Source organism: Carex rostrata, chromosome 16 (assembly GCF_964058835.1).
Source record: "Carex rostrata chromosome 16, lpCarRost1.2, whole genome shotgun sequence".
NCBI classification, from domain to species: domain Eukaryota; kingdom Viridiplantae; phylum Streptophyta; class Magnoliopsida; order Poales; family Cyperaceae; genus Carex; species Carex rostrata.
The window spans coordinates 9,363,965-9,391,233 of NC_135933.1; the positions used below are offsets into that span (position 1 = coordinate 9,363,965).

General features: G+C 34.7%; 3 protein-coding genes across 3 annotated transcripts; 1 reads left to right on the forward strand and 2 right to left on the reverse strand.

Annotated features, from left to right (window-relative positions):
- Window positions 1–2,151: 2,151 nt before the first annotated feature.
- On the reverse strand, window positions 2,152–4,915 carry LOC144567437 (uncharacterized). The gene is made up of 2 exons (XM_078317574.1): window positions 4,379–4,915; window positions 2,152–2,520 (listed from the first exon to the last, which is right to left on the reverse strand). The coding sequence occupies exons 1-2, from the start codon at window positions 4,624–4,626 to the stop codon at window positions 2,448–2,450; spliced, it is 321 nt and encodes a 106-aa protein (XP_078173700.1). The 5' UTR covers window positions 4,627–4,915; the 3' UTR covers window positions 2,152–2,447.
- A 9,710-nt stretch (window positions 4,916–14,625) lies between these two features.
- Window positions 14,626–15,741, forward strand: CYN (cyanase). Its single transcript, XM_078317576.1, has 4 exons — window positions 14,626–14,998; window positions 15,125–15,196; window positions 15,294–15,402; window positions 15,531–15,741. The coding sequence occupies exons 1-4, from the start codon at window positions 14,730–14,732 to the stop codon at window positions 15,573–15,575; spliced, it is 495 nt and encodes a 164-aa protein (XP_078173702.1). The 5' UTR covers window positions 14,626–14,729; the 3' UTR covers window positions 15,576–15,741.
- Window positions 15,742–16,020: 279 nt separating this feature from the next.
- LOC144567438 (RNA helicase family protein) lies at window positions 16,021–26,885 on the reverse strand. The gene is made up of 16 exons (XM_078317575.1): window positions 26,591–26,885; window positions 25,989–26,134; window positions 25,575–25,674; window positions 24,879–25,088; window positions 24,312–24,407; window positions 23,392–23,667; window positions 22,797–23,000; window positions 22,209–22,361; window positions 21,991–22,083; window positions 21,247–21,461; window positions 20,242–20,401; window positions 18,939–19,212; window positions 17,990–18,182; window positions 17,310–17,496; window positions 16,570–16,938; window positions 16,021–16,393 (listed from the first exon to the last, which is right to left on the reverse strand). The coding sequence occupies exons 1-16, from the start codon at window positions 26,876–26,878 to the stop codon at window positions 16,262–16,264; spliced, it is 3,096 nt and encodes a 1,031-aa protein (XP_078173701.1). The 5' UTR covers window positions 26,879–26,885; the 3' UTR covers window positions 16,021–16,261.
- Between the last annotated feature and the right edge of the window lie 384 nt (window positions 26,886–27,269).

Sequence of the window (27,269 nt, forward strand, 5' to 3'; positions counted from 1 at the left end):
CTGTAATCTATTTTCTCACATTAAAAAAAAATACTAGACTCACCACGGCTTATGCAGAAATTAATATGCAAAGTTATATTTTTTATATATTAATAGTTATTGATATATGTTTTATCAGGCATTTATACGGGTATCGGGTTGGGTTTGGTTATGGGTCGGATAATTAAATGAAACCCATATCCTACCCATTAGAGTATCGGTTCCGGTTCGGATCCGGATCGGATGTTAAATTATTAATTTTGTAACCATACTCATAATTTAACCGGTTATATTTTTTAAATCATACCCTATTCAAATTAATCGGATCCGGTTCGGTTCCAAATCGGATTCGGGTAATCGGGTAAAAGTAGCACCTCTGCATCAAATCTCAATTTGTCAACTTCTATCAGTACACAAACAATAGATTTTAATGATAGTATCAGTAATCATCTTCTCGTCTAATCTCAGGGGTACAGATGTGGAGTTACAGAAGTAGAAGAAACTATAAGGGACATTTATAATTATGACTTGAAGAAAGATGGTTGATTTGTCGGACAATATGTCTGTTTCGTAACGAGCCACGTTTGATCAGAATTTTTTATTTCGAAATTTAATAAAAACAAATTATCATTTTATTTCATAACAGAAATCGAACATATATTTTTATTTATAGAATTACTATAGAATTTTACAGTGAGTTAAGGTTTGGAACTGTGAAAAAATTCAGCTCTATTCTTTGGAGTCAATTTTTTTTATTTATATCCAATAAATTCATCAGTCATCAGTCATCACACATAGCTTGACTTGACCACATAGGATCCGAGAAATCATTTATACATCAAAATTTTGAGCAATCATAATAGTATTTCATAAATAAATAAAATTGGGGATCGAATCAATGATACACATGAGTTGATAAGACCGGAGAGGTAGTGCTTTGACTTCACTTCATACTAAGTCCTGTTTCTGTTTATTTTCAGTTCATAAGGAGACACTGAGTCCAGTTTCTCTGTGAGAGAATTCCTACGTTAGAAGAAGTATCAGGTCACTGATTGGTGGGCCTCACCATTTTTGTTCCTTCCAGGGTCCAGTAAGAGTATTGTGGGGCCCCCTATCATTGTCTTCTAGTAGAATTGGTTACCAGAAAGAGGTAACAAATGATTTTGGGATTCATTTAAAGAGGGATATAAAATAGCAGACAGCACACAGCACACTGCACCCAGCAGAAACAGAGTAAGATATTTGCCAGAAAGAGAAGGAAAAACAGAGTAAGATCAATGGCCAATCAGTGGACAGCTGGAAATAGTTATGAGGCACACTGAGAAATAATAATGAGGTATTATCAGTTTATTTATAAGTAGATTTTAAAAAAAAATATATATGTTATTAAAATCAAACAAATTTGAAACAAAACACAAACGTTGTATTTGACGACGTTTTTATGCAGAGATAAAATGTTGTCTTTCTCAGTCAAAAATATAATGAATTGAGGCTATGGTAATATGTATATTACACGCTCCTGCGCATGAACTCATTTTTTTTTCATTTTTAAAGGCTAAGCAGTAGATCTGAACCGTTCAATGTGATTTTCACATGAAAATATACTTGAAAATCAAATTTTACATTTTTAGAATTCTTTTACTATTTTTTTTAGAAAGATGAATGGAAATCACTTGATTTGCAAATTCTGGACCATCCAAGAGCAATAATTTTCTACCTATCTAAAAAAAATAATAAAAAATTTCAAAAAATATATAATTTGATATGCAAGTACATTTTTATATAGAGATCATGTTTAATTGTTTGAATCAACTATTTAAACTTTAAAAATAGATATATGGATCTATAGCATGAGTCAATCCGTAATATACATATTACCATTGCCTTACTCAGACTATACTCGTATTAAAAAAAATTAAAACAATTCGATTACACTCGAAACAATAATCGTAAGTTAAAAAACGATAAATCATAGTCAATTATTTACAGTGGTAACAGTGTGTTTGACTTTTAGAATTTTGCCCGTTAATCTTACCTAAGCCGTCAATTAGACCCATCACAATTTACCCTAGCCGTTCATTTGGTGATTACATATATGTGAAATTTTAATGTTCTTTAAGAAAAGAAAAGGCATCATCTGCAGTTATATACAGTTCTATTTCAAAAAATATATATATAGAAAATTTGATAACCCATTTTCTTTATGAAGTATGCTAATTGCAGTACAAGTATCTTTCTCTGTATCAAAAAAGAACAAAAATGTATTGTGTTTGTACCAAGAAAAATACAGTTGTCTTCTTTCCAGATGCATTTTACCAGAACTCCTTTAGTCTCAACACAAAGTGCACCTTTCGGTTTGATTAACAAATTTACCGTGCTTCTTTGATGTCTTTTGAAATAGCAGGTGTGAGTGTAGTATCAGAACTATTGACAGGATGTGCAAAAGAATACAAAGAGTGTTAAAGAAGTCACATGATCCTACAGTTGCAGAAATCTGTGAAGTCGACATCGTCGTCTGATGAATCATCATACAAATCAATACTACACCAGAAAAGAAGCATTATCATTAAAGGACTTTAAAAGAAATAATAATTGACCACACAAAACTATCAACAGAACTATAAACAAATAGTATTCGGGACACATTCCAAATAAAACAGGTTTTGAGCAAGTAAAGGCAGCATCCTGATTTGAATTTCAACTGGTACCAGTATGGTTTAAATGGGTAATTCGAGCGGATTTCTGTGTTAGAAATTTAAAAATCAATTTATTGGTAACTTTTTTCTCCATAAATAAATTACACTTAATTAATAGTTTGGTTCGGTTGGGCCACTGGAACTAAATCAATGGTTCCCCACTTATTTCCACAATTTACCACACTACACAGTATGAAAAATCAATGGGACCCGGATGGAGGTCAGAAAAATAAAGAGAGGACAGGACTCCTAGTGAGACAAAATCAATGTTTCAATTCTAGTAGTTTTTGAAATTTATGTGACAAAGACACGTTGCAACAAAGGGAAATTACAGGGATTGAATTATATGTGTAGAGTCTGTCGACAATAAAACATATATGGGCCAATATGGGCTCACTATAGGTCTAATCTGAGCTCAATATGAGGCCTTCAAAATCTAGATTATACAGCCTAACCCAAGAGACATTGGGATCCTGATCCGGATCCGGAAAGTAACTTAAATTTTGAATTTTAATTCGGACCGTTTGCTTAGAATTCAGACTAATTCGGCCTAAGTTGAAAGTTTATGGGCCTCTTTAAATATTCGTGTTAAAGCTCATCAGACAGTCCGAATTTAAACTAACATTTTGAGTTATTTTGGGAATCCAAACTCAAGAGTTGTGCTTTATCTTTAACATTAGAACACTTTTTTTTATATATACATATATATGGAGAAGGACAACCACCATTTCAGATTTTTTTTTTTTTTTTTTTTCATAGTATACCTTTTTGGTCACCTTCCATATAGTTTGTATATAGTTACATACTACACTATGACTATATTGTCTTCAAACAGTGAATTCAAACCAAGTTACTTCATTAGTTGTGTGTTTACGTGCAAAATTTATAATTTTTCGAATTTATTTAGTATCAAGTCAAATGGTCAAATGTGGAAGTTTTTAAGTTAATTTTAATGCATTTATTTTCAATGTTTTTTACTGCTTTACTTGATACTAAAATAGCTCAAAATAAATATTTTTTTGCATGTAAACGCATCACTCATAAAGTAAATCGGTTTGAATGATTTGGATTAGTCGTTTCAAGTCTATCCAATAAATTTGAGATATTGTGTCATATGACACTGATATCATACTAGCCGAACTCGACTATACATTAGTTTGATGTATTATAGTATTGTTCTCCCTGCTCCAACAGCTCTTTTTTTGTTTTAAATTGGACATCAAAAATAATTTGCAGGATTGGATGATCTCTTTCTCTGATTTTTTTTTTTTTTTTTTTTTTTTTTTTTTTTACCTTTTGTTTCTCTGTGGACACAATCATTAACAGCTTTCTAATTCCCAAGCATATAATTTTGTTTCATCTTTCAAGTAACAGACGGACATTAAACAAAGACGTTAAAAGTACATTATTCCATTAATTAATTATTTGTAAAGTTAATTAATTACTTGGTGCAATTGAACATTTCAGTTTTAAAATACCTCAAATGAAAATCCAAATATTGTATCTTGCACCTTCTCCATTTCAAAATAAAATTTCCAGCTTCCGTGATATTGAAAATCATCAAAAGTAATGTTTTAAATAAACTTATGCGACAATACATGCAAAATATCAGGGACCTGAACTTAAAATGACCAACAGAGAATTCAAAATTTAAAATTATGAAAGATTAATAAAAACGAAGAGGATAGAACAGAGAAACATACTCGGGCTGGTAAATCTTGACCTGAACAAGCAAATTGCCATAATCATCCTTCCACCGAACTCTCCGGCTTGAATCGCCTCTCTTTCTATCAACATTTTTCACAAGACAACCTTTCTCACATATTGCTAAAAGAGATTGTTTCACCTCATTTTCTTCACTAGAATTTTGGCTTGGTTGTAGAACAATCTGAGAAGAAGCCTTCTCAGTTTTCGGAATTAAGCTCTTGTTTTTCAATTTGTTCCAATCCATGGTTGCATCTGAATTTCAAAAGGGGAATTCAATTTTTCCTCTATTGGATTCTATTCCCTTCTCTCTAGAATCCAATAGAGTTCGAAATAAATTCCCAATAAAATTGGGGATAGAATAGATGACGAAAAATAATCCAAAAGAACCCTGAATTGGAGAACACCCACAACTAAAATGTTCAACGAACCCGAAAAGAAAGCTAATTTGGGAAAAAAAGTTTCACAATTTTTGTATCATTTTGTGGATTGAATTGTAAGAGAGATTAGAGAAAGAAAGGGAATGCGATTGAGAGAGGCTGGGATAGTAACGGCAACGGCATCTGCTATTTATGTATTTAATAAAAGTTAGGTAGACCCGTGTTACCAAGTCAGATCGTAGCCCAGGCCATGTGATGCTAATATGCTACCCCAATAACTGTAGATTTCCTGTGGCGGTGAATTGAGAAGAGACCGTGTGGTGATTCATGTCGGAGTATTTCAGAGAATTGCCACACCGTTTAATGGTTCTTAACTTTCATGGAAGATCAATAAACACGGTTTAGTTTTAAATTTGTACTGTATTTACTATTCAATATAGTTAATGATGTATTTGTTATATTTGACCAAGTATTTGAAGTTGCTTTTCGACTTAAAAAATTAAAGAAAATATCTCGGATTACGGTGCATGGTTTAATTTCACACTGGAGCAAATGCAACAGCTGATGACGGTTAGCAAGAGGCAAAAGAGCAAATGGAATGAATTAATTTTTTATTTAAGTTTGTTTAAGTATATATCAAACTAGGCATTTGCTAAACCCGGAACGGGTAGAACCCGTTTTGCCCGGCCCGTACCCGTTACCCGTGGTACCCGTACCCGTTGCCCGGGTACAAACGGGTAGACGGGTAGACGGGTACGGGTAATAAACGGACCGGACAATCTAATTTGAAAAAAAACCCGTTATACCCATACCCGTCTACCCGTCTACCCGTACCCGCCTACCCGTACCCATCTACCCGCATACCCGTACCCGTTACCCGTACCCATCTACCCGCATACCCGTACCCGTTACCCGTACCCGACCCGTTTCACTTCAAAAAAATTTGAATTTTTTTGAAAAAAACAGAAAAAAAGGGAAAAACAGAAAGAAAAAAAAAAAAAAACCGGGCGGACCGGACCCGTATCCGGATACCCGGATCCGTACCCGGAATACCCGTACCCGTCAACCCGCAACGGGTACGGGTAATAAACGGGTAGGGTAGTGGTTTTGGGAAAACTACCCGTCTACCCATTGCGGGTTGTACCCGTACCCGTCCTACCCGCCTTACCCGTTACCCCTAACGGGTTACCCAGAATGGATCACGGGTAACCCGTTAGCAAACCACTATATCAAACTGATGAAATCACCAAATAATTTAATCAATCAAATAAAATTAAGAGGAGAGCTCAAATGCCTCATTGCTTTATACTCCAATTATACTTCAACATCTTTATCTTTGATTTCAAAGTTCAAACAAAATATCTGAACCACTCAATATGATATCCACGTTAAAATGTATTTAGAGATCAAATTTTAAATTTCTTGGAACTTTCACTATTTTTTTAAGATAGGTACAAAATTAATATTTTTAAAAAAATTGTGGACCATTTAAAAACTGTAATTTTGTATCTGTCTTAAAATATAGCAAAAAAAAAATTCAAAAAATATAAAGTTTGATCTCTAAGTACATTTTAACGTAGATATCATGTTAAGCTGAATTAGTATGGGTGTTTTAAGTTATAAGTAATAGCATAAGTATTAGCTTGATAATTTACATATTAGTATGTATGATATTATAATACTTAGACAATATTTACTGATACTTTTATTCATTTAATTTATTCAGTTTATTTTATTTTTAATAGTTAAAGTAAATAAAAAAATCGAAGTATTATAATTTTAAACCGACTCAAATTAAATAAATTAAACAAAATGAACTGTTTACACAATAGATACCACTATATCCTAAATAAATTTGATTGGGTTAAATCAAAACAAATAAATTCAACTGTTTAGATAATAGACACCACTAGATGTAGTGCATTATCCATCAACAAAAGAATCTTTATATGTTTTTATTTTTCGCATCTATCTTATATATATTTACATCTTTAAAACTTAAAACTTCAATAATTTAAATAACAACATGAATCGTATATGATATGCATCATCTTTTTCATATAAAGGTTTATAGCATTTTATATTTATTTTTACTAGAATCTTTTTCGTCGAAATACTATATATGTATGTAATAAATTAATTTGAGTCCTCCTTTGATTAAATTTGTTTGCTTTCAAGAAGAAATTATTGCTAAAATCATAACAAAAATGATCCAGTGTCGTAATAAAAAATGTTTGATGATTACAAAACAATAGAACTAATATTATTAAGTGCACAAGTAGAGAAACAATTACCAAGAATGTGTAAAAATCATGCACTAACGGCGCCACCATCATCTCTTTTTTTTTTGATAAAGTGGGAAAAAAAATCCCACCAGTTTCCATTGAAACGAATAGAAGTTATGCTGGTACCAACTCCAAAAAGGAAGCTAGTAACAACTTACAAAAGACATACAAATATCATGAAAACGACATACATGTACTGAAATAATAAACATGCTCACAAAGCAAGAAAAGTCACATAGAATATCTAACAACATGCTCACATAGCATCAAAAGCAACAGTAGATCGATACCAAGCATTCCATCATTCTGTATGTCCTCCGCGGCCTCTCGATGGATTACATCCTCTGCGCGCACTAAGTTGTTTATAATTTTCCGACCTAATAATTTGAATATATTCGGCATTTAACATCATCTCCAACAGATAAATATGGCATGATCTGAATTCTGATGTGACAAATTAGAGCACTTATTTATAACTGTTTTCTTCTTCCTTGGCGTGATGTGGCGTGGAGTGTATATTGTACATGAATTTTTTTTTAAATCTTTTTCATGATTATGCACTTCAAAATGAGGAGCAAATTTTGTGAGAGAAATTGTGAGGCCAAATAATTCGCTAAACAAATTTAAAAATCGGAAAGAGTTATTCTTCCAAGTTTTTCAATAGTAAATAACTGATAAAAATGCATGGTTCAAAATTTAGTTAAAGACTTTCGACTCAGAAAATAATATAAATCATATGGCACACTTAAATGCATTGTATAAACTATAAAATTAAGAGGTATGTTTATTTTATTTTTTGTTTATTATATTTTAGTTTTAAAAATCAGATAGGTACGTATATCAATATCGTCTTCTTACACGATCTAATAATATTTTCTCTCTGTTTTTTTCTTTTTCCTTTTTCATTTTTACATTCATAACATTTGATTATAGTAATAGTGTTTTCAAAGTAGGAGCAGGAGAAACAAATAGACGAACTAAGCAAACATAATTCGTAAATAAATCATTTTAATACCTGTATTATTTATTAATCTTATGAATTTTACGAATGATATCCGAAATAAATTTTCTGGGGCCTTTTCGATCGAACGAGTACTTTTTGTTTCCTTTCTAAAAGTAATAACATGTTAGTATATAAAATATTACAAAAATAGAAACTATTCTTAAATTATACCCTTTTAATATGCAAATCACGAATAGTATTGTTGAATTGTTTTTATATTCTAAAATTATTATTTAAGTTATATTTCATTTTAATCCTCATAGCTCGAAAGTTTAACTTTGCACCTGATTGTTGTAGTCTATAGTGCTTCTAAATTGCTACAGACTACAACAACTATATATATATCGAGCTATGATGCTTATATCTTCTGGCTCGATTTTTTTTTTTTCAAAAATAAACTTTTGTTTATATATTTTCCTCAAAAATATCATAAAAATGTATTTAATATTTAAATTATACAATAACGGTTTGAAAACAGTTTAGAAGCCACTGCAAACTGCAGCAGTCGTGCTAAATTTATAAACTTCCAATTTTGATGTTATCGGTTTAATATTTTCTTTTTTATGTTACTGGAAAAAAAAAAAAATCGGAGTAAGATCTCATTCAAATATATAGGTGTTGAGGCATTTTTGTCTATTTTTAGACTAAAATAATAAAATTGTAACCATAAGGTTGGCAAAGGCAATAAGATCCATTTTACACTAGCCCTTTTGCTATAGGTTTCAGAGCCTGATAATACAAAGTAGACAGCGCCAACACATAATACTTAATTTTTTAATATCACTTTTAACAGAAAATTATGTGGATGAGAATATGAGATAGATGATAGATCAGAGAAATGTGGAGTTGCTAATGATAATAACCCTAGATGGAGATAGAACAACAAAAGCAACCTCTCCGTGCATTGAATTTAGATTCTTCTTTTTAATGTTGACTGTTACATTTTTTGTATGAGAAGTTGGATTATGGTGACATCTCTAATACAAAGAAAATAGATACAACTTTTAATAAATTAAATGTACTAGAAAGATCATAATATTTTCTAGATCACCTAGAAGTGATTTTTGAACCGGGATCAATAACTCGGAATCTAAGCATTTTTATTTTTTTCCAATAACACATAAAGAAATATATTAATTTTTCTTACAGCCGCGAAAAATCCGACCTGAAAAATATTGATCCGGATTATTTGTTGCAGTCTTTCTAATAAATCAAATTATATTGTATTTCATCTATTTTCAAAGAAATATATTCAACATTTCTAATATTTTAATACAAAATATAAAAAATAATAATAATTTCTGTTTTTTTAAAAAAAACACACAAAACCGGTGCACCATTAACCGGACATATAGCATACCAAACTTTTTGCTCATTTCCGGTTAACCAATAACCGGACCCATTTCACTAATCCGGGAATTGGGTAACGGAAAAAAAATAAAAATCCGGTTACTGGAAAACCGGATTGTATATTTTTCGAAATTCAACGCCGAAGTGGTTATTTTTTGTAATTTGATTTATTTTTTAGATATAAATAAAAAAATCGGCATTCATATCTATAACCATATTAAATTTTAAAGTTATTTATGTTGGAGTCTTTAAGCAGAGCAACTAAATGAAGATTTATTCGATTTATAACCAATATTTAGAAACACAAGATGATTGGATTCTTTTTTTTTTGTTCATTTCAAAACTATTAATTATGTTGCGCCTCGAGCGGCCATTTTTATTAATATCCCTTAAAAAATGAAAATTTTACCAATGCCCATATCTACCATTTTTTTTTATTTTTGCCCTGACCGCCTGGGCTTCGGGCGGCCCAAAAACCCTGTGAGGCGCCACTCTCATGGGCGGCCCATATATATCATGAAGCGCCCCACAGTGTGGCGGCCCATGAGCAGAGTGAAGCGCCCCAGGGACGGGCGCCCCACTACCCACTACCCACTAAATTAACCCGTGAAGACCCCTTTCTTCCCCCTCTCTGCCTTCATCCAAAGCAAAAAAAAAAAAAAAAAAAAAAAAAAAAGAAAGAAGAAAAACGCCCTAGATCTGCCGGCCGTCCCCTCTCTGCCTCGCACCACGTTCGTCACTACCTCACGCCTTGATTCGCTTCTCTCTCAATCAACAAGTGAGTTTTCTTTTTTTTATTTGATTAGGGTTTAGGGTTTGGGTTAAATGTGATTCGGTTTGATTCGATTCGATGTTTAGGGTTAAATGTGAGTAAATTGTCTAATGTGATTCGGGTTTGATTCGATTCGATGTTTAGGGTTAAATGTGAGTAATTAGTTGAATTGGTCGAATTGGTCAAATTTCACGAATTGTGAGAATTGCGGGTTATTTATAAATACTATTAAATTGTGGAAATTGTGGGAATTGCGGGATTAAATTGTGGGATGCTTGAATTGTTTGAATTGGTTCAATTGCTCAAATTTAGGATTATGATTTATGGTAAAATTGCTTGAATGTGATATGGTTCAATTTAGGGTTTATGGTTATGAATTGTGAATTGCTTTAAAATTTTAGGATTTATAGTTAAATTTAGGGTTTATGGTTGTGAATTGTGAATTACTTAAAAATTTAGGGTTTATGGTTCAATTTACGGTTATAATTTGTGGTTCAATTGGTTGAAATGTTTAAAAATTTAGGGTTTATGATTTAAAAATATGCATATCACAGGTTGGTCCGTGCTACGATTCAATATTCGAGTTTTCAAAATCCTAATGGTCGATCCGAACCATTCATCTGATTCTCCATATTAATATGTGTTTGGAGACCAAATATTATATTTTTGTAATTTTTTTACTATTTTTTTAGATATTTAGAAAATTACTTGATCTGAAAATTCTGGACCATCCAAAAACAGTGATTTTCAATAAATCTAAAAAAATAGTCAAAAAATTTCAAAAAATATAAAAATTGGTCTCCAAACACATATTAATATGGAGAACAATATGAACGGTTCGGATCGACCATTAGAATTTTGAAAACTCGAATATTGTGCCGTAGCACGTACCAACCCGTGATATGCATAGTACCATAGACTCACTCTAATTAAATAATTATATATTATTAATATATTAAATACTTATTATAAAAATATTATATAAATTGTATGTTTTGATTAATAATTATTGGTAAATTATAATTATACAATTAGTATGTGTTATAATTAGTAATAGTTATTAATATATAATTATTTAATTAATATGTTATATTCTTAATATATTAAATAATATACTATAGTTATTGTATAATTATTGAATAATTTTTAAATAATTATTAGGGTTTGAATAATTATTCTTAATATATTAAATAATTATTAGGATTTGAATAATTATTCTTAATATATTAAATAATTATTAGGGTTTGAATAATTGGTAGCAAATATTAAGAAATTGTTTAAAATTGCGAATGAATTTTTGGTAAATGTAGTATGCCTAGAGTTAGATGATGGGGAGTACGAGCTGAGCCTGCAGCGGGTTCGACAGTAGTGGGTGCAGATGTTGTGGGTCCGAGTGGAGCGTGCACGTCCTCGGTGGATTCGACTGGAAAGGGCCCATCGTCATATGATGATACAACTGGCAGGGGTTTTGAGGATCCGACTGGAGCGGATCCGTCGTCTCAGGCCGGTTTTCCAGATGGTGTGCATGATCCTGACACATTTAGTCATCTTCTATGGACCCATCATGTTAAGCACTGCGTCTCATTGGCATTTGTTGAGGTACGTGATTTTTATACTTAAAAAATGACATCTGTTGAGTTACTAAAAAAATGGCACGATTTTGAGTCTGACAAATTGATAATAAATACATGATGATGTCATGCTTACGGTGAGGCACCGCAGGTCTGAGATTCTATTCGTTCCCCATAAAGAAATGCAGCGATATATCTTGAACCTCGGGTTGTATCAGCTTGCCACCATGCCGCAGAGTAAGATCGATGTGTCTCTGATGCATGGTCTAAAGGAAGAGATGGCGACCTGAGACTCATACATTTCATCTCCCGGTCGGGGAGATGACAGTCACCCTTGGTGATGTGAGCGCCTTATGGGGTTTACGTATTGATGGCGACCCCATAGGTGGCATCTCATACCATCCAAAGCTGCAAAGGATGATACCGGAGTTGTTAGGGTGTGATCCGAAGACTCTGTAGAAGAAATATAAGAAGAAGAAGGGGGAGGAGGAGGAGTTCCGCTATTCCGGGTACTGTATTTCTCTAAAGGCACTCCGGTTTCACTTCTTCCAGAATCAGATATTTCCTGAGACTGCTGACATTGAGGCGGTCAGGAGGTACTATTACACTCTTTAAATTAACTTAGTAGTTCCTCAACAATCTCAATTATTTACATTAATTATTTTATATTGCAGGTATACTAGGGCGTATGTGCTGGATTTGTGCGGTGCTGTCATGTTCGAGGATTCCAGCGGTGACGCGGTTCCGATGATGTATCTCTCCCTGCTGAGGGACCTGGAGAAAGAATCGAGATGGAACTGGGGTGGAGCAGCACTTATGGAGCCCGCCATATACTGCATCGTTGGGTGCTGGTCCCGGGGATCTGAGATATGTCGTATGGTACCAGAGATGGAGCATGCCGTCAGTCTACCTGACGGGCCATTATGGCGAGACCCTTCGACGTAGACTGATGGATTCATCCAGCAATTATATGCCTTGGGGTCCGATCAATGCTCATGCGGTAAGTACAACCAAAACATACTTTAATTTAAAATTGCAAATTTTAATTACTTACTGTTGGCATAATCATGTTGTGTGCAGCTGTTGACCGCTATGAGAGGAGTTGGACACAGCTTGGTGTGCATGGCGAATGATGCTTGGCGATATATAGGACGCCAGATGCTCGAGCACACTGCACCAATCGTGGAGACAGGCAGTTTTGAAGGCCGCCTCGTTGGTATGCTGCGCGATGCTGGGGAGAACATCAATTGGCGGGAGATAAAGTCTGCACCGCGAAATCCGGACTACCAACTAGAGGCCATCTACGGTCACGATATGCCGCCACCCCCTGTAGGTAATTACAAGTTAATATTAAAAGTACGACACACACAATATTCTTATTTTTGTTGAATTGTTCGTTCTAACTCAGTTAACTTCCAATTATGCAGTTGATGACTCAGGTTGGGCGTTCCACGACTGGGTGTTGAATACCCAAGGGTGGGATGCTTATAGAAATAAATACGGAGTTCCAGTAGAGCTTGGCACGGTCAGACACTGTTTTTTATTATTTATTGCAGAGTTCTTTGTATGTAGCAAAACTAACATTATTTTAATCTAGGATGGAGCACCTCGTTGGAATGTCAATCCCAGTTTTTCCGTGGATGAGCTGACCCCGTTCGACACAGATGTCGAGGCGTATGGCTCCCAAGGACCACGATATGGAGTGGAGATGTTGACATAAAGTCATCGGACCTGCACTAGATTGAGAGCTCATGCAATTTCAACCGTCTCGTTTGTAGGAGGCAAATATTTGTAGCAAAAAATGCATAATTAGCTCCTTCAATTCTGACTCAGATCGTTTCTAAGCTTGTTGTGAGAAGTAGGTCAAATTATTTTTTGACATTTTCAATATCTTTTTTTGTGCCCACAATGAGCGAATAGCTCGTTGAAAAAAAAAATGATTTTTTTTTTTTTTGACTTGTGATTTGTGGACAAATCACAACATCAAATTAACAAAAACTACTCTTTATTACAAATCTCACAATTCTAAAGAGTTATTAATGAGCTAGCTCAACTTAACTTGTGTAAAATAAGACTCGACTTGGTTCGTTCTGACATGAGTCGAGTTCGAGCTATGTGTAGCTCGGTTGGGCTCGTTGATAACCCTTGCACAACATGCATGTCACAACCTTACACTCCATTTGCATACCAAAATATTTTTAACCAACAAAAATTAAAATCAGAATAAATTTATAAAATTTGAAACAAAATCCTGTTTTTAGTATATTTTGGAATAGAATCAACTTTAAACTTAATAACAATTAACAAAAACAATATGTTCCGTGTTTCAGTTAACTTAATAATCTCCTCAAAAAAAAAAAAAAAAGATGACTTAATAAATATATTTTAGCCGACACAAAAATACGAAAAGACGTACAACTAACAAAAAGCCACGAAAGAAAGGAACCCTGCACCTGCAAGCGATGAGGGAATTACGAGTCCATATCTCTGAGGTAATAGAATTTTTTTGTTTAGATCCGAACTATCCGGTCCAAGGTAAAATACACTGGAATCTTTAATATTCATGCAAATTTTATTCGGACGGTCAGGATCTAAACAGAAATATTACGTTACCATAGTGATAAATTCGGATATTATCCTGTCCCTAAACCCTAAACCCTAAACCATAAATTCGGAGGTAACAAAAACTTTCTTTTTAGATGTGGACCGTCCAATTAGAATCCGTATCAATCCAGTCTGAGATGAAATCCACAAAAGCCTTCAATATTCGTGCGAATTATGATCGAACGGTTGGGATGGACCGGATCTAAACTGAAATATTATGTTACATTCGTGCTATGAATTCGGATTGCAGCAGCCGGCTGCTAATCTGCTATCCATCCAGACCACGCATTCAAGAAGTATCGTCTCCCATCTCTTCCCTTTATTACTCCCTCTCAGTGAATTCTTTCCTCCACAGACGTCACAAGTACTGAGAAGCATTTCACCAATGGAAACCCTCAAAGTGTCGGTTGTAAGGCGCCTAGCAGAGGCGAAAGAGCTCAGCGGGAAGAGCTACACTGAGATTGCCGCTGAGACGGGTCTGACAAATGTCTATGTGGCGCAATTGCTCCGTCGCCAGGCCCAGCTCAAACCCGATACTGCACCGAAGCTGCGCAAGGCCATTCCTGCTCTGTCCGATGAGTTAGTAGAACTCATGATGGCGCCACCGTTTAGGTCCTTTCATCCTGATATTATACAGGAGCCAGCCATTTATCGGTAAATTTATTCTTTCGGTATTTAATATTTATTGCTTGATTATTGATTTGGGAGGAATCATGTCGGAATATGCCAATGTGGTTTATAAAGTTTTTGCATTAAATTATTAATGAGTAAAACATGCAGGTTAAATGAAGCTGTGTTGCACTTTGGAGAGAGCATTAAAGAAATTATAAATGAAGAGTTTGGTGATGGCATGTAAGGATCTTCTCAAATTTTACAACTTAATTCCCATTCTATTAATTATTATGATCATAGATTAACCACTTTCCTTTGGTAAATTTTTTTTTTTAAGCATGTCAGGCATCGACTTCTTTTGCTCAGTTGACAAAGTTAAAGGTGTAGACGGAAATGCGCGTGTGGTTGTTACCTTCGACGGGAAGTATCTATCTCACACTGAGCAGGTATGTGCTTGTAGGAATTTGTACCAGCATGTAACTTTTTTGTGATTGAGTTCAGGTTTTTGACTGGAAACAAAAGCCTTAGTACCGTAATTATCCCTTTATTCACATTAATTTCCCTTTTGGTGCAGAAATCTGATAATATGGTGTCAAAATTGCGACGTGAAGCCCCTTGAAGAATTTGGATTATGTGTAATGCTAGTACCTAATAAAGCAGTGCTGCCAGTGGCAGACACGCAAATGACAGAACTAGTTAGGGGCATGCCAGACAAGAAATAAAGTCCTTTCTAGTTTCTTTGTATGCTTGTAATATATATATTCCAGTGTGCTTCAGTTTGTTCAGTGCTCACACCATGTCTATTGAATTCAGTTTCTTTGTTTGTAATGCTATATATTGTGATTGGCATGTGATATCTACTGAACTCATTATCTGAAATAATTGTTCAACACAACATGGAATTGTTTGTTTAACAAAGTATTAACTACTGCAACATATGCCTGTAGAGTGCAGACATAAGCACCACATGGAACAATTGAAATTAAAAAAAAAAAACTCAACCTTTTCCGCAAGCACCGCATTGAACAATTGAAATAAAAAAGTTGAAAGTCAATTGGATAAAGTTCAGATATAAGAGATTATTAGTCTGGTTTTCTGGACTTGCTCTACCTTTTAAATATATTAAACTAGTTTTCTGTACTTTCTAAACCTTTTAAATAGTTTAGTTTCATTGTACACAATACAAGACCTATTAGAACAACATTTTGGTCCCCTTTCTGCCCCAAGTGTAACACATTTAAGAACGTAAAAAGAGAAATAATAAATAAAAATATGGAAATTTTGAAGAAATAGTTAATCAGACATCTATTGGTACACATTTGAGCTGTGCAACAACTCCAGAGCTGCTGCTACAACACCTTTTCCTTCAGTGAACACATCGAGTGTTGGGTCTTCGATTTTTCTCTGTAGTAGATTATCCAACTCTCCTCTCAACCTCTATTAGAAATTTTATAGAAAAAAAAAAAAAAAAAAATTAACCAATCAAATGAGTCTTTTAAGTTGTAATAATATAAACATTTTCACAAAATTAACTGATAATTACGAGAATTGTGCAATTGCTGCAGTTGTTGCAAGAGGTATAAGGTCTTGTGTAATTAGAAAAAAAGCAATACCTGTATCAGTTGAATAACTGTCTTTGGTGCAGAAAAGTGAAGGTACCCGCCTAACATCTCGATTCCTTCACCATTCTTACTTTGCAGTAAGGCTCCACCAAACAGCAATAATGCATAATCCGAAATGTTTGTCGAATCCCTTACAAAAATAGCTGTCGTCTTCACCTTCTCACTATACACCATGTATGGCAAGGGAAAGAGGTAGGTCCCGGCATTGACTGATGAAGGGTGGAGATCAACTTTACCAACATCCTTGCTGTGAAAAAAAGTCCTTTTACCACGCCTCTTGCACTGGATGACATTCGGATAGAGACCAGCGCACAATACAGCACTTATCATTTCAAGATCGTTTCCGAATTGGTTGTACGCCTGAAAAATCAAAGTTGTAGAATTTGAGAAATACCATGTCATACTTGCCGGTACTGGTTGCATATTAAGGTGATTGTCCAGTTTTTTTATTTTTTTTATTTTGTTGACTTTATTGACATCTTCAGGGCTAAATGTCTATTCGAACTTGAAAACAGATAAAAATTAATCAAGCATCACATAAATACTTGCAGTGTTTTGGAGGGACATTAGTGATTCTTCCCCGTATAATTAGATATATATCACCATTCCTAGATCCACCAATATACACCAATACTAAACACAAGTGGCATGCTACCAAGAAGTTTTAGGCAAGCCAATAAAGATACAATTATGATCTAGCCAGCACCAATCTGGTACTATATATAATTTACCTTAACACCCTTGCCCTTGCTAATGAAGCCAATACCACATAACAAATCAATGAATTGGTTTCGCATGTCATCAATCATTTGAAGTGTGATAGGAGAAAGATAATTCTCCCAGCAAAATGACCTCTCTCTCCCATTTCTCCTTGCTTGCTTCCACGCCTCAAAAGCTTTCAGCAGAGCTATATGATCACTGAAATATTGATTAAATAAACAAAACCTGACTCAATTAATTAGCCATTTAAAGTTCTTACCGTCTTATGCCCATAATTTCAGAGCTGAAGTTTCTAAAACTATCTAGGGTCATCTTGGTAATTATGCTGAGACATTTCTGAAATTTTAGGTTGCAAAAAGGTACAGTTTCTTCACTTTATTGGTTTCTTTCTAATTAATTAACTTAAGGTTTGAATCCGGGCACTTTGAAAGTCTACCAAAGCTTTCTAATTTTCTTCTAAAATTACCAAATTTTCCAAGACCATGTACCAGGTTTTACTCTTAATGAACACAACATATCAGTCAGGTCAGGTAAAATTGGGGAGTGCTTATACATACTATTACCGACATGTGCTAGACACTAATGTTGTACATACTACATCATTCGATGACCTTGCTTGTCATGCATTTGCATTTACTACACATTAATAAGCAAACCTAATAGAACTCTTTGGGTTAAACTAAAAGTTTGCCTGCAAGAATCACCGGCAAAGGATCTTTTAACAGCATCGGCTTCTTCCTTCATATTTAAAGGGAGAACAAACGGGCTCCGGTAAGCCAGGGCAGCAGCTATTGTCAAAGCTGGGTCTAAGCACTGAAAAATGGACCCGATTAGCAACATCTTTCCCATATTCGGATCCAATGGAAGCTTACAGAGATGTCGACCTGCAAATTAATTAATATTATAGAAAAGCATGAGACCCTTCTATTCAATTTATTAATTTTGGTCTGTTTAATAATCTCTATTTGGCTTAGTTCCATGGTCCAAATTTTTGGTTGAGAAGTGCGTCATTATTAACAGTCAGGTCAAACACTTCTATAACAATGAGAATTTTTTATTTATACAAATTATCATTAAATAATAAAGGGAAACAGAAAAAGTGCTGGAGTTTTTCGATGGCATAGATGGATCTGAAAAAAAAAAAAATTCGGATCCAAACTTTGGAACCTATTTTTTTTTCGGATCTGAAGTGTTTCTTTTTTTTTCTGGAAGAGTGGCTGGGTTTTTTTACCGAAAAAGTGCTGGGATTTTTTTTTGAAACAGAAAGAGTGGCTAGAATTCTTTCTGAAACAGAAAACATTTCGGATCCGAAAAATAATTTCTGCTCCACAAAGTTTGAATCCGATTTGTTTTTTCCGGATCCATCTATGCCTTCAAAAAACCCCAGCACTCTTTCTGTTTCCCTTTATTATTTAATAAATAATATCTATAAATAAAAAAATTCTCACCAGAACCAGTAAGATTTACTTGCATCAATTTGTATTTGGCTAGGCAAGATGGGGAATTTGATTAAAATTAATTTATTCTGACTCAAACCTAAAAAACCTCGACAAACCAGAACCTGCCTAACATGTTCTCGCCACTTACCACCTCTAGGTACTGTACCAACCAAAAATCTCATGTTGCGTCAAAGCACGTACCGAGTGGAGTGAGCTCCTCCATGTTATCCAATGCACCAATAGTTTTCAACAACTCAATCGCATTTTGGACAGATAATGGGTCAGGCGGTTGTAAAGCCTTAGCCAGAAAGGTGCCCACTGCACCAAGCTGGAGACTTTTAATATTGAGGCACAGCTCCTGCAGAGGAGTCCGAAGGATTTCTGGCAGTTGGTATTGTGGCATAGAGTCATGTATTACTTTTGGGTACAATCTGTAACAGACTCCTGGCTGAACCCGACCCGCACGGCCTCGCCTCTGTTTAAAAATAAATTACTTTATCAAATCTACATCGATCTCAACAAATAAGGCAACAAAATTAGCAGATAACCAACAGAAAGTTAAAACTCAATAGAAGACTCAACATATCCTCTAATATTGACCTTAAAAAGGAATATGTCCGTTTTCCTTCAAAGGACCTCAAATTTTTTTCTCTCATATTGACTTTAGAAATATTCATAGTTAGAAAAACATATCAATTCACACTAGCTGCAACCATAAATTAAGTAATATACTGAGAAAACTAAGGTTTCTAATTATTGGCTTCTACTATAATGTTGAGCTAACTGCAGGAGTTACTTTAAAGAAGAGTTTATTATAAAGAGTAGGCCGTGGCGGTGGAGTGAAATTGTGAAGAACAGGTATGCTGGTGGCAGATTAACCCTCTGCAAAGCAACTTTCTGAACAGAAAGCAAAGCAACGAACCTAATTTTTTTACCATCTAAAAGCACGAAATTAATTTGTTTATTGTTTATTTTTTATGGATCTATATCAAGATGCTTAGAAAGAGACGATTTCCTTAATTATTTTAAACACAAGTTAATGCATACCCTGCAAAATATCACATATCATGTATATGTCCCAAATAAAGATATCATGTGTACCCCTATAAAGCATAGACTATACCCATTATACCCCTTAAAACATGATAATTATGCTTTCTTCTAAAAAAATCCACCATCCCCCAAAAAGTAGGAAAATACTGCAGCACATTCACGTCCCTCACTCTTTATTTCTTGGCTATTTTTAATTTTAAAGAAAATTGGATGGGAACATTAGCAATGTTATTTACCATTTTTTTCGTATATAAGATATTCCTCACTGTACACGGACATAATAGACCGTGTCCAGTAGTGGTACACAATTACACATGAAATTATTCTACAATAAAACCTCATCAGTCTCAAGATTCCTCATGTCATATATATTCCATCAAATGCAACTAAAAGCACTGAACTATCACTTCAACAATGCATAAAAGGTAACAATCTGAAATAGTGCATGTACCTGATGTGCAGAAGCCTTAGATATCCATGAAGGGAGTAAACATGCAAGTTTATTCAAGGCATCATAACTTGTCTCTTTCGCTTGTCCACAATCAATAACATACACGACATCATCTACTGTTATGCTACTTTCAGCAATATTTGTTGCTAAAACAATTTTCCTATCATTAAAAAGAATATATTAAAAATTTAATTGCACAAGTTAGAAAAATTAATTACATTCAAAATTCACTAAGTCAGATATGGACCAAGCTTTAGCGAGTCATTTAGCATTTAGTGGCTTAGTAACAATAAAACAATTGATAAACCATAGTACCTGCACGAATTCTAAATCAACTTCTTTCATGTTAAACACTACAAACTATGATAAATAATATTATATATCAATCCTACCATCATAAATTCGTTATAACAGCATTAGAAAAGGACACAAAGATATGCTTTCTTTTACTGATTCTGAGATGAAATGAAAGATAAAGACAATAATTGGTATAAGAGAGCCAAAACTGAAGAGAGAAAAACCCCTATATTCCTCTATTTGGCAAAAACTGTTAAATTTGTATATTTCATGCGGTACACTCCAAAGGACGATAAAGTGAGATGTAGCGGTAATACAACACGATATGTAGAAGCTCATGAACAAGTATTATACTCCAAAATAAGCTTTCACCAAGTGACAATCAAAGGCACAAAAAAATTTGTAACTCATTATAGAATATTCAAAATTTTCAAATAACATGTTTTGTGATGCTTCTGAAATGTAAAAAATGACAAAAAATTTAACATAAAAATTCTCTCTCGGTGAGAGATGTTTCCTGTCCAGGTCATTTGCATTGCCAAAACCCAAAAGTGCCTCAAATTCATCGCCAGTTCTGTTTAATAACTTAAGTTGAATAAACTTTCTTAGCAACATAAAAATAACATTTTGCAAAGATAGGCTAACCATACCAAGTATATACACATGTCAGGAAAAATAAAGAGTAGAAGTAAAGATAATATCACTTACCTCATGCCATTTGGTGGTCTGTCAAAAATTTCACGCTGGTTGACAGTAGGCATTGAACCATGCAAAGGAAGAACCAGGAATTTACTAGGGTTTCCAAGAAAATTGTTTGATTTCATCATGTCAAAAAGCTTTGATATTTCATCCCAGCCAGTCAAAAAAACAAGAATTGCACCGTCACCTTCATTACGACATATATATTCAATCGTACTTTCCACCTGACAATTTCACATTATAAATAATAAATGATTTTTTTTCATGTAAAGGATAGGTGGTACATCTTCATTATACCATTAAAATATTTTTTTTTAAAAAAGGAATACCAGAAGAAAACCTCTGATACTTGTTTGCATCATAAAATACAGCTGTTCTCGGTGTTTCAAAAAAAAAATGTTTGAAATTTCAAAATAGAGTTCGAACAGAAGCTTCTTTTGCCTTGACAATTTCATTAGACAAATTCAGCCCTATCATTATCTCATGTACAAGCCATTAATTTTATAAAATTTCGTCCGAAGTGACTAGAGATGAAGGTCTCCGAGGAAGAGGAATCTAGAGCTGAAAATAAGAGGCCCTAATTTGAGCCTTCATGTACGGAATATGAAAATTGTATGTTACTGTTGGTCTTCTAATGCTCAGAAAAGTTGTGGTTACTTTTGACCAGTCATATGTGCTTTATGCAAATACTGATTTAATAGTGGGCTTTCTTTAGAAAATTCCTGAAGTAGAAGGCACGAAAAAAGTACTTACAAGGCCTAGATCTAATTGGCTGCCAGACCAAGCTTCAAGAGATTGTCTAGTTGCTGCACTATAGTTTTGGTATATAGTGTCAATATCAACTTCCTGATATAATAAACATGCAGTGAAATGACACCAAAATTGATTAGTAGCTCGTCTTTTGATGATCAGAAAGCATTACAACATAACTATGGGAAAAATTCACACATCAAGAATCAAAATAGTTATACCTCAAAAATTTCAGTTAACGGGTCATTCTTCTGCGATGAGAACCTTTTCCTTCTTGAATTTCCTTGGAAACTGTCATCCTCAGACTTAATCTTATACCTAGATTTTTCCAGAATATCCTCCAAGAAGAGTTCTTGTACAGGAAATGTGAAACCCTAAATGAACAAAAGGAGAAGAACATATAAACAAAATCATATTAATTTATAGTGATATCAAGCCAATAGCACAGAAAACCTTTTTATGCTTTGAGAAAGGAGTTGTTCAATACATATGCCTATCATGTTATACAAGGACTGACACCATTTAGGCGTCAGTTAGAACCTCAGTTCCCACCACTTGCTCCGAATTATATTTTACAGATTCGAAATAGAGGAACAAATATAAACTATCATCCTGAATAATAGTAATCACCAGGCAGCTATCACTGACTGATATAATTGGTACAGCATTCATCCCTGGTAATAATTGGCACATAATGAGAGCCTTACGCACCAGGTCTCAACAAAGACTCGAAAGAATCAAAAAAATATATGTATGCACTATTTATATAGTGGTGGTCAAAACTAACTAGGACCAGAAAGAAACATTACAGGAATGTGCATGATTGGCGCCCCATTGAAGTACTTGGAGAAGAGATCAGCATTAATAGTTGCACTCATTAAGATCAAACGAAGGTCAGGCCGCCGTGGCAACAGATCACGTAATATAATTATTAGAAAATCCTCATTCATGCCTCTCTCATGGATTTCATCAACCAGCAGATGGCTTACCCCACTTAAATTTGGATCTTCAATCTACGACAAAAAGACAAAAAACTATCACACTTTGTGCTTTTATTTGGTTTCATTAAGGATTCTTTCATAATCTAATAATATAAACAGATACAGTCATACTTCTATGCAGAAATCTTCTGGAATAAAACAATTTTGTAGGTCAATAATTCCTCAGATTCTGTACCATTTCAGTCCATGTCAGTGACAGTTACCGAAAAAAATTACAATCCGTTTTGAGTTCCCAACCAATCAACACAAATTTATTTATTTACTGTTTTGTCTCATGGGGATGCAATCAAGGCTGATTATGATTCCAATTAGCATTAAATTGTACCAAACAATCATTTCCTAAACAGGTACAGTACTTTCAATAGTGGTATTGTAAATTAAAGTAGAACAGTTAAAACCATACTAATCTCCTAAGCAAGACACCAGTGGTACAGAATAGAAGCCGTGTCAATTCTGATCTTTTCGACTCAAGTCGAATCTGATAACCAACAGTTTCACCCAATTCTTCGCCCTTCTCTGATGCAATTCGGGCTGCGACAGAGATGGCTGAGATTCGCCTTGGCTGGGTGCAAATTATGTTGCATTGGGCCCCACGTAGGTTTTCTATTTCTTCTTCTAGAATAAACTGCGGTAACTGTGTGGTTTTACCACATCCTGTCTCACCAGAAATGACAACCACCTGCATTTAAGAAGAATTTTTTTGCAAACTCAGGTGATACTTACTATGGTACCAATATTTGCAAAGCAAGCTACACCAAATTTTAATGTGAGGGAGAGTTACAGATAATATGCACCGGATCCGGATCTGCTGAAATTCCAAAGGGAATTTCAGGGTCCCTGCAATCCCCCTCTCTCCCTATCTCTCTCCTCTCTCTTCTTTCTCTCTCATCAAAGAGTTAATGAGAGAGAGAGAAGAGAGAGGAGAGAGATAGGGAGAGAGGGGGATTGCAGGGACCCTGAAATTCCCTTTGGAATTTCAGCGGATCTGAATTCGCATGCACCCTACTATTGCAATGACCAACTATCTCAGCAAGACCAACCTAACAGTTATCTTCTAGCAGGAAATGTAGGAAAATATAGTAGTGGTTGGAAAACAAGTAGCCATTATATGCAAAAAGCAAAGTAAAGAAAGCAATAAAACATACAAGATCAACCGGTTGCTTTATAAGCATAAGCTTAAAAAAAAAAAAGACAATTAGTTTACCTTTTAAATCTTGGCCATATTTATGATTAAATATATTTTCCTGTTTCCATCTTATTCTTAAGAATTACATTTATGTGTTTTGCCTACTCTACTCTTGGTTTAAACTACTTCTGACTTACCTGGTTTGATATAACAGCTTTCAAAAATTCATCTTTGGCTTTGAATGCAGGCAGTTTTTCCCTGAAAGATTGCAATGCTTTCACACTCGGACTCAACTGTAAAGAAAAATCAATAGTTAACATCTAAAAAAAAAACAAAGGTGGTACAAAGTACCACAAAAGTACCACCAGTTTCCATTAACTGAAACCAGCTTTTACAACCTCAAATGCAAACTTTTATTTAGATTACCCCTAACCTCCTCTTCTAACACAATCACAATCCACTCTTATCCCCTTTACACTACTACATTTTTTACAATGCCATTTTTTTGGTAAACACTGATATTATCCCCACTAATTCAATCTGACACTTGAACCCGTCCATTTTTTCTCTTTAAGTGCCATTCTACATTTAACAAAGTGCAGAGTTACATAATTTCTATTTTCAGCACGCTCTTGTTCTGTTTTGTGAATCTGTGCTTCATTGTACCGGTCTGACCCGGTCAAGTGCAAGCCTTTAAACCCTAGATTCTCTACAAAAAGCATTTCCCTTATCAAGTTCAAATTCAAACTTTCACATCAACATACCTTTCTAGAATTTTGCAAATCCCGCAGTTTAGCACTGAAGTCTATATAATCAAAACCTGATGTTGTCTCATTTCCATCTATGGTAGAAGCATTTAATGAAGGTGTAATCCTTGGTAAATTAGAAGGGCCCGCACCATCATTTCCTTCTATTTTCATCTTATTTGATAAAAGGTTTTCAACCCTTCTCTCAGTCTCTGTAGACATCTTTATCTGCCATTTTTACACCCGCAAAAGACAATAATAATAGAAGTTAAAGAAAAAAAAAAGAGAGAATGGTATAAGTAATTAAATTTAAAGTTGAAAAGTTTGTGAAGTGATATATGTAAAGTCCAATTCCATTTTCATTCCTGAGGACCAAAAAAATCCATCACTTATCCTTAAAAATTGGAAATATCACCCATGAACCTACAACAAGAAAAGAGCATCGACCCCCCCCCCCCCCCCCCCCCCCCCCCCCCCCCGCGACACAGACACAAAGAACCGACATTGAGCTTTAGAATGTGAACCCAAATGAAGATAATTTGGCACTTATAAAGGAATTAAGAGGTGTGTTCTATATGCATCTTCCATGTATTAGAAAAGGTCGACTGGGTAATTAAGAATTTAAGATTTACTTCGTCTTTGTAGCAGCATATACATTACAATTTATATTGGGGCATAATGAAATTATGTCTATAGTAAAAATAAACATATTACCTCCTTTTGTGTTGATCCATGGCGGTCATCAAGATCAGCACGATAGTCTGGTAGAGGGACTTTGCTAAACACAAGTGCCTTCCCTTTATTGTATGCCTGACTATAATCCCCCAAATCAATCAACAAATGAATATATTTTAGTAGGAACTTAAATCAGTAAGAATTAACAAAACAAAACAACAAAGCGCAGACACTCTAACAAAGATCAATCAGGTAGATTATTTAACAAAGGGGCTCAGATTTGTTTATCATTTCATTCATCCCAAAAGTACCCCTAGCAAACAATGTTAGAGACCAGACCACATTTCCATTATTTTATCAAAATATTAATGAAAATGAAGGTACTTCAAAAAAATTAGAACAGTGCAATCATAAGAGAAAACGAGGTGGGGTCAAAGTTAGCAGTATTCTTACAAGTAAAGTCCCTGCTTGTGGGCCATATTTGCTAGGATATTTTGACCATCACGGCCGAAATTTCGCTTGACAACCAGCTCGTGTTGGGACCCTTCTTTTAGTTGCTTAATTTTATTGAACCATTCATTCTCATCTACTTTTTCAACCTAAATTAATAAACTCAATCTGTTAACAGAAATATTGAGAAATACAATTATTGATTAATAATAATAATAAAATTCAATTTTAAATCGACCTCCTGATAGGAATATAACACAACCAAATTTACATTTTTTTTTCAAAGTAGAAGGGAATAAGCCTATTGCAATTTCCACTAAAAAAATGAGCAAAGGGTCCACAGGTCCAGATAAAATGGGAAATGGAGATAATAAAGGAAAACATGGGTGATACAGAACCACAATTTGTTAGTTAAGAGTTAAGGCACAACTATGCACAAAAGATAAAAGACTATTGTGGGAAGCATCAAGCAAGAAACTTTCAGTACTCAAATCACAAGTATTTCTAGCCTTTAATCAAGTAACTCCCATACAGGTACCACTTTTGTTGAACCTGATTCGATCCAAAAAGCGATCACATCAAAATTACAGAACTAACAGTCGCACCTCAGATGCCATCTGTCTCAGACGTTCAGCCCGCCACTGGGGGTCCCACCACCTCTGCTGGCCCCCTCCGCCGCCTCTCCCAGCACTGCCACCGCCACCCCTACCACCACCCCCTCTCCCGCTTCCTCTCCCACCGCCTCTCCGACCACCATGACTGTTGGGACGGTACGACATGACGCTTGCACTAGTAGCGACGCTCTTTACCAAGGGAAGTCGCAGAGAGAAGCGCAGACATTTGCAAGAGGCACAATACAGGTTGGCGCCGAAACTGTACATGCGCATGCTCATAGAGGCCTCAAGATGGTCGAATACTCGGTTTTATCACGTCGCGTTTTATTTCACTATTTCTCGGCTAATGGGCTGCAATTATGGGCCCGGCCGAGATGCACAATTTCGGCCTTTGGGTCTGTCGTTCCAAAATGGCTAAGTAATGGATCTAAGACCGTTTACCGATAAACGGAGGGTTCGATGAATCAAGGACAATCCAACAATCCAACTGGGTAAGGATTTGACATTTGAGGGAGATATTAATAAGTCGGTAAACTCAGAGGTAACTCTAAGTTTGAAATTTGATCAGATGGAAAACATCCTTTCAATAATCGTGCCAGAAGAGATCTAACGGTTTGAATCCATACTGAAAATTTGCGATACTTTAGGGTTTTTTTTCGAATGGTCCGGA

What these genes read in the sequence shown, in the direction of transcription:
- LOC144567437 (XM_078317574.1), bottom strand. Translation starts at nt 4,626, where the DNA reads ATGGATTGGAACAAATTGAAAAACAAGAGCTTAATTCCGAAAACTGAG. An exon ending in GTCAAGATTTACCAGCCCGA is followed by an intron (nt 2,521 to 4,378) that starts GTATGTTTCTCT and finishes TTTCTGGTGTAG; the next exon opens with TATTGATTTGTATGATGATT.
- CYN (XM_078317576.1), top strand. Translation starts at nt 14,730, where the DNA reads ATGGAAACCCTCAAAGTGTCGGTTGTAAGGCGCCTAGCAGAGGCGAAA. An exon ending in GAAGAGTTTGGTGATGGCAT is followed by an intron (nt 15,197 to 15,293) that starts GTAAGGATCTTC and finishes TTTTTTTTTAAG; the next exon opens with CATGTCAGGCATCGACTTCT. An exon ending in ATCTATCTCACACTGAGCAG is followed by an intron (nt 15,403 to 15,530) that starts GTATGTGCTTGT and finishes CTTTTGGTGCAG; the next exon opens with AAATCTGATAATATGGTGTC.
- LOC144567438 (XM_078317575.1), bottom strand. Translation starts at nt 26,878, where the DNA reads ATGAGCATGCGCATGTACAGTTTCGGCGCCAACCTGTATTGTGCCTCT. An exon ending in TGAGACAGATGGCATCTGAG is followed by an intron (nt 26,135 to 26,590) that starts GTGCGACTGTTA and finishes TTATTAATTTAG; the next exon opens with GTTGAAAAAGTAGATGAGAA. An exon ending in AGACCACCAAATGGCATGAG is followed by an intron (nt 20,402 to 21,246) that starts GTAAGTGATATT and finishes TTTTAATGATAG; the next exon opens with GAAAATTGTTTTAGCAACAA.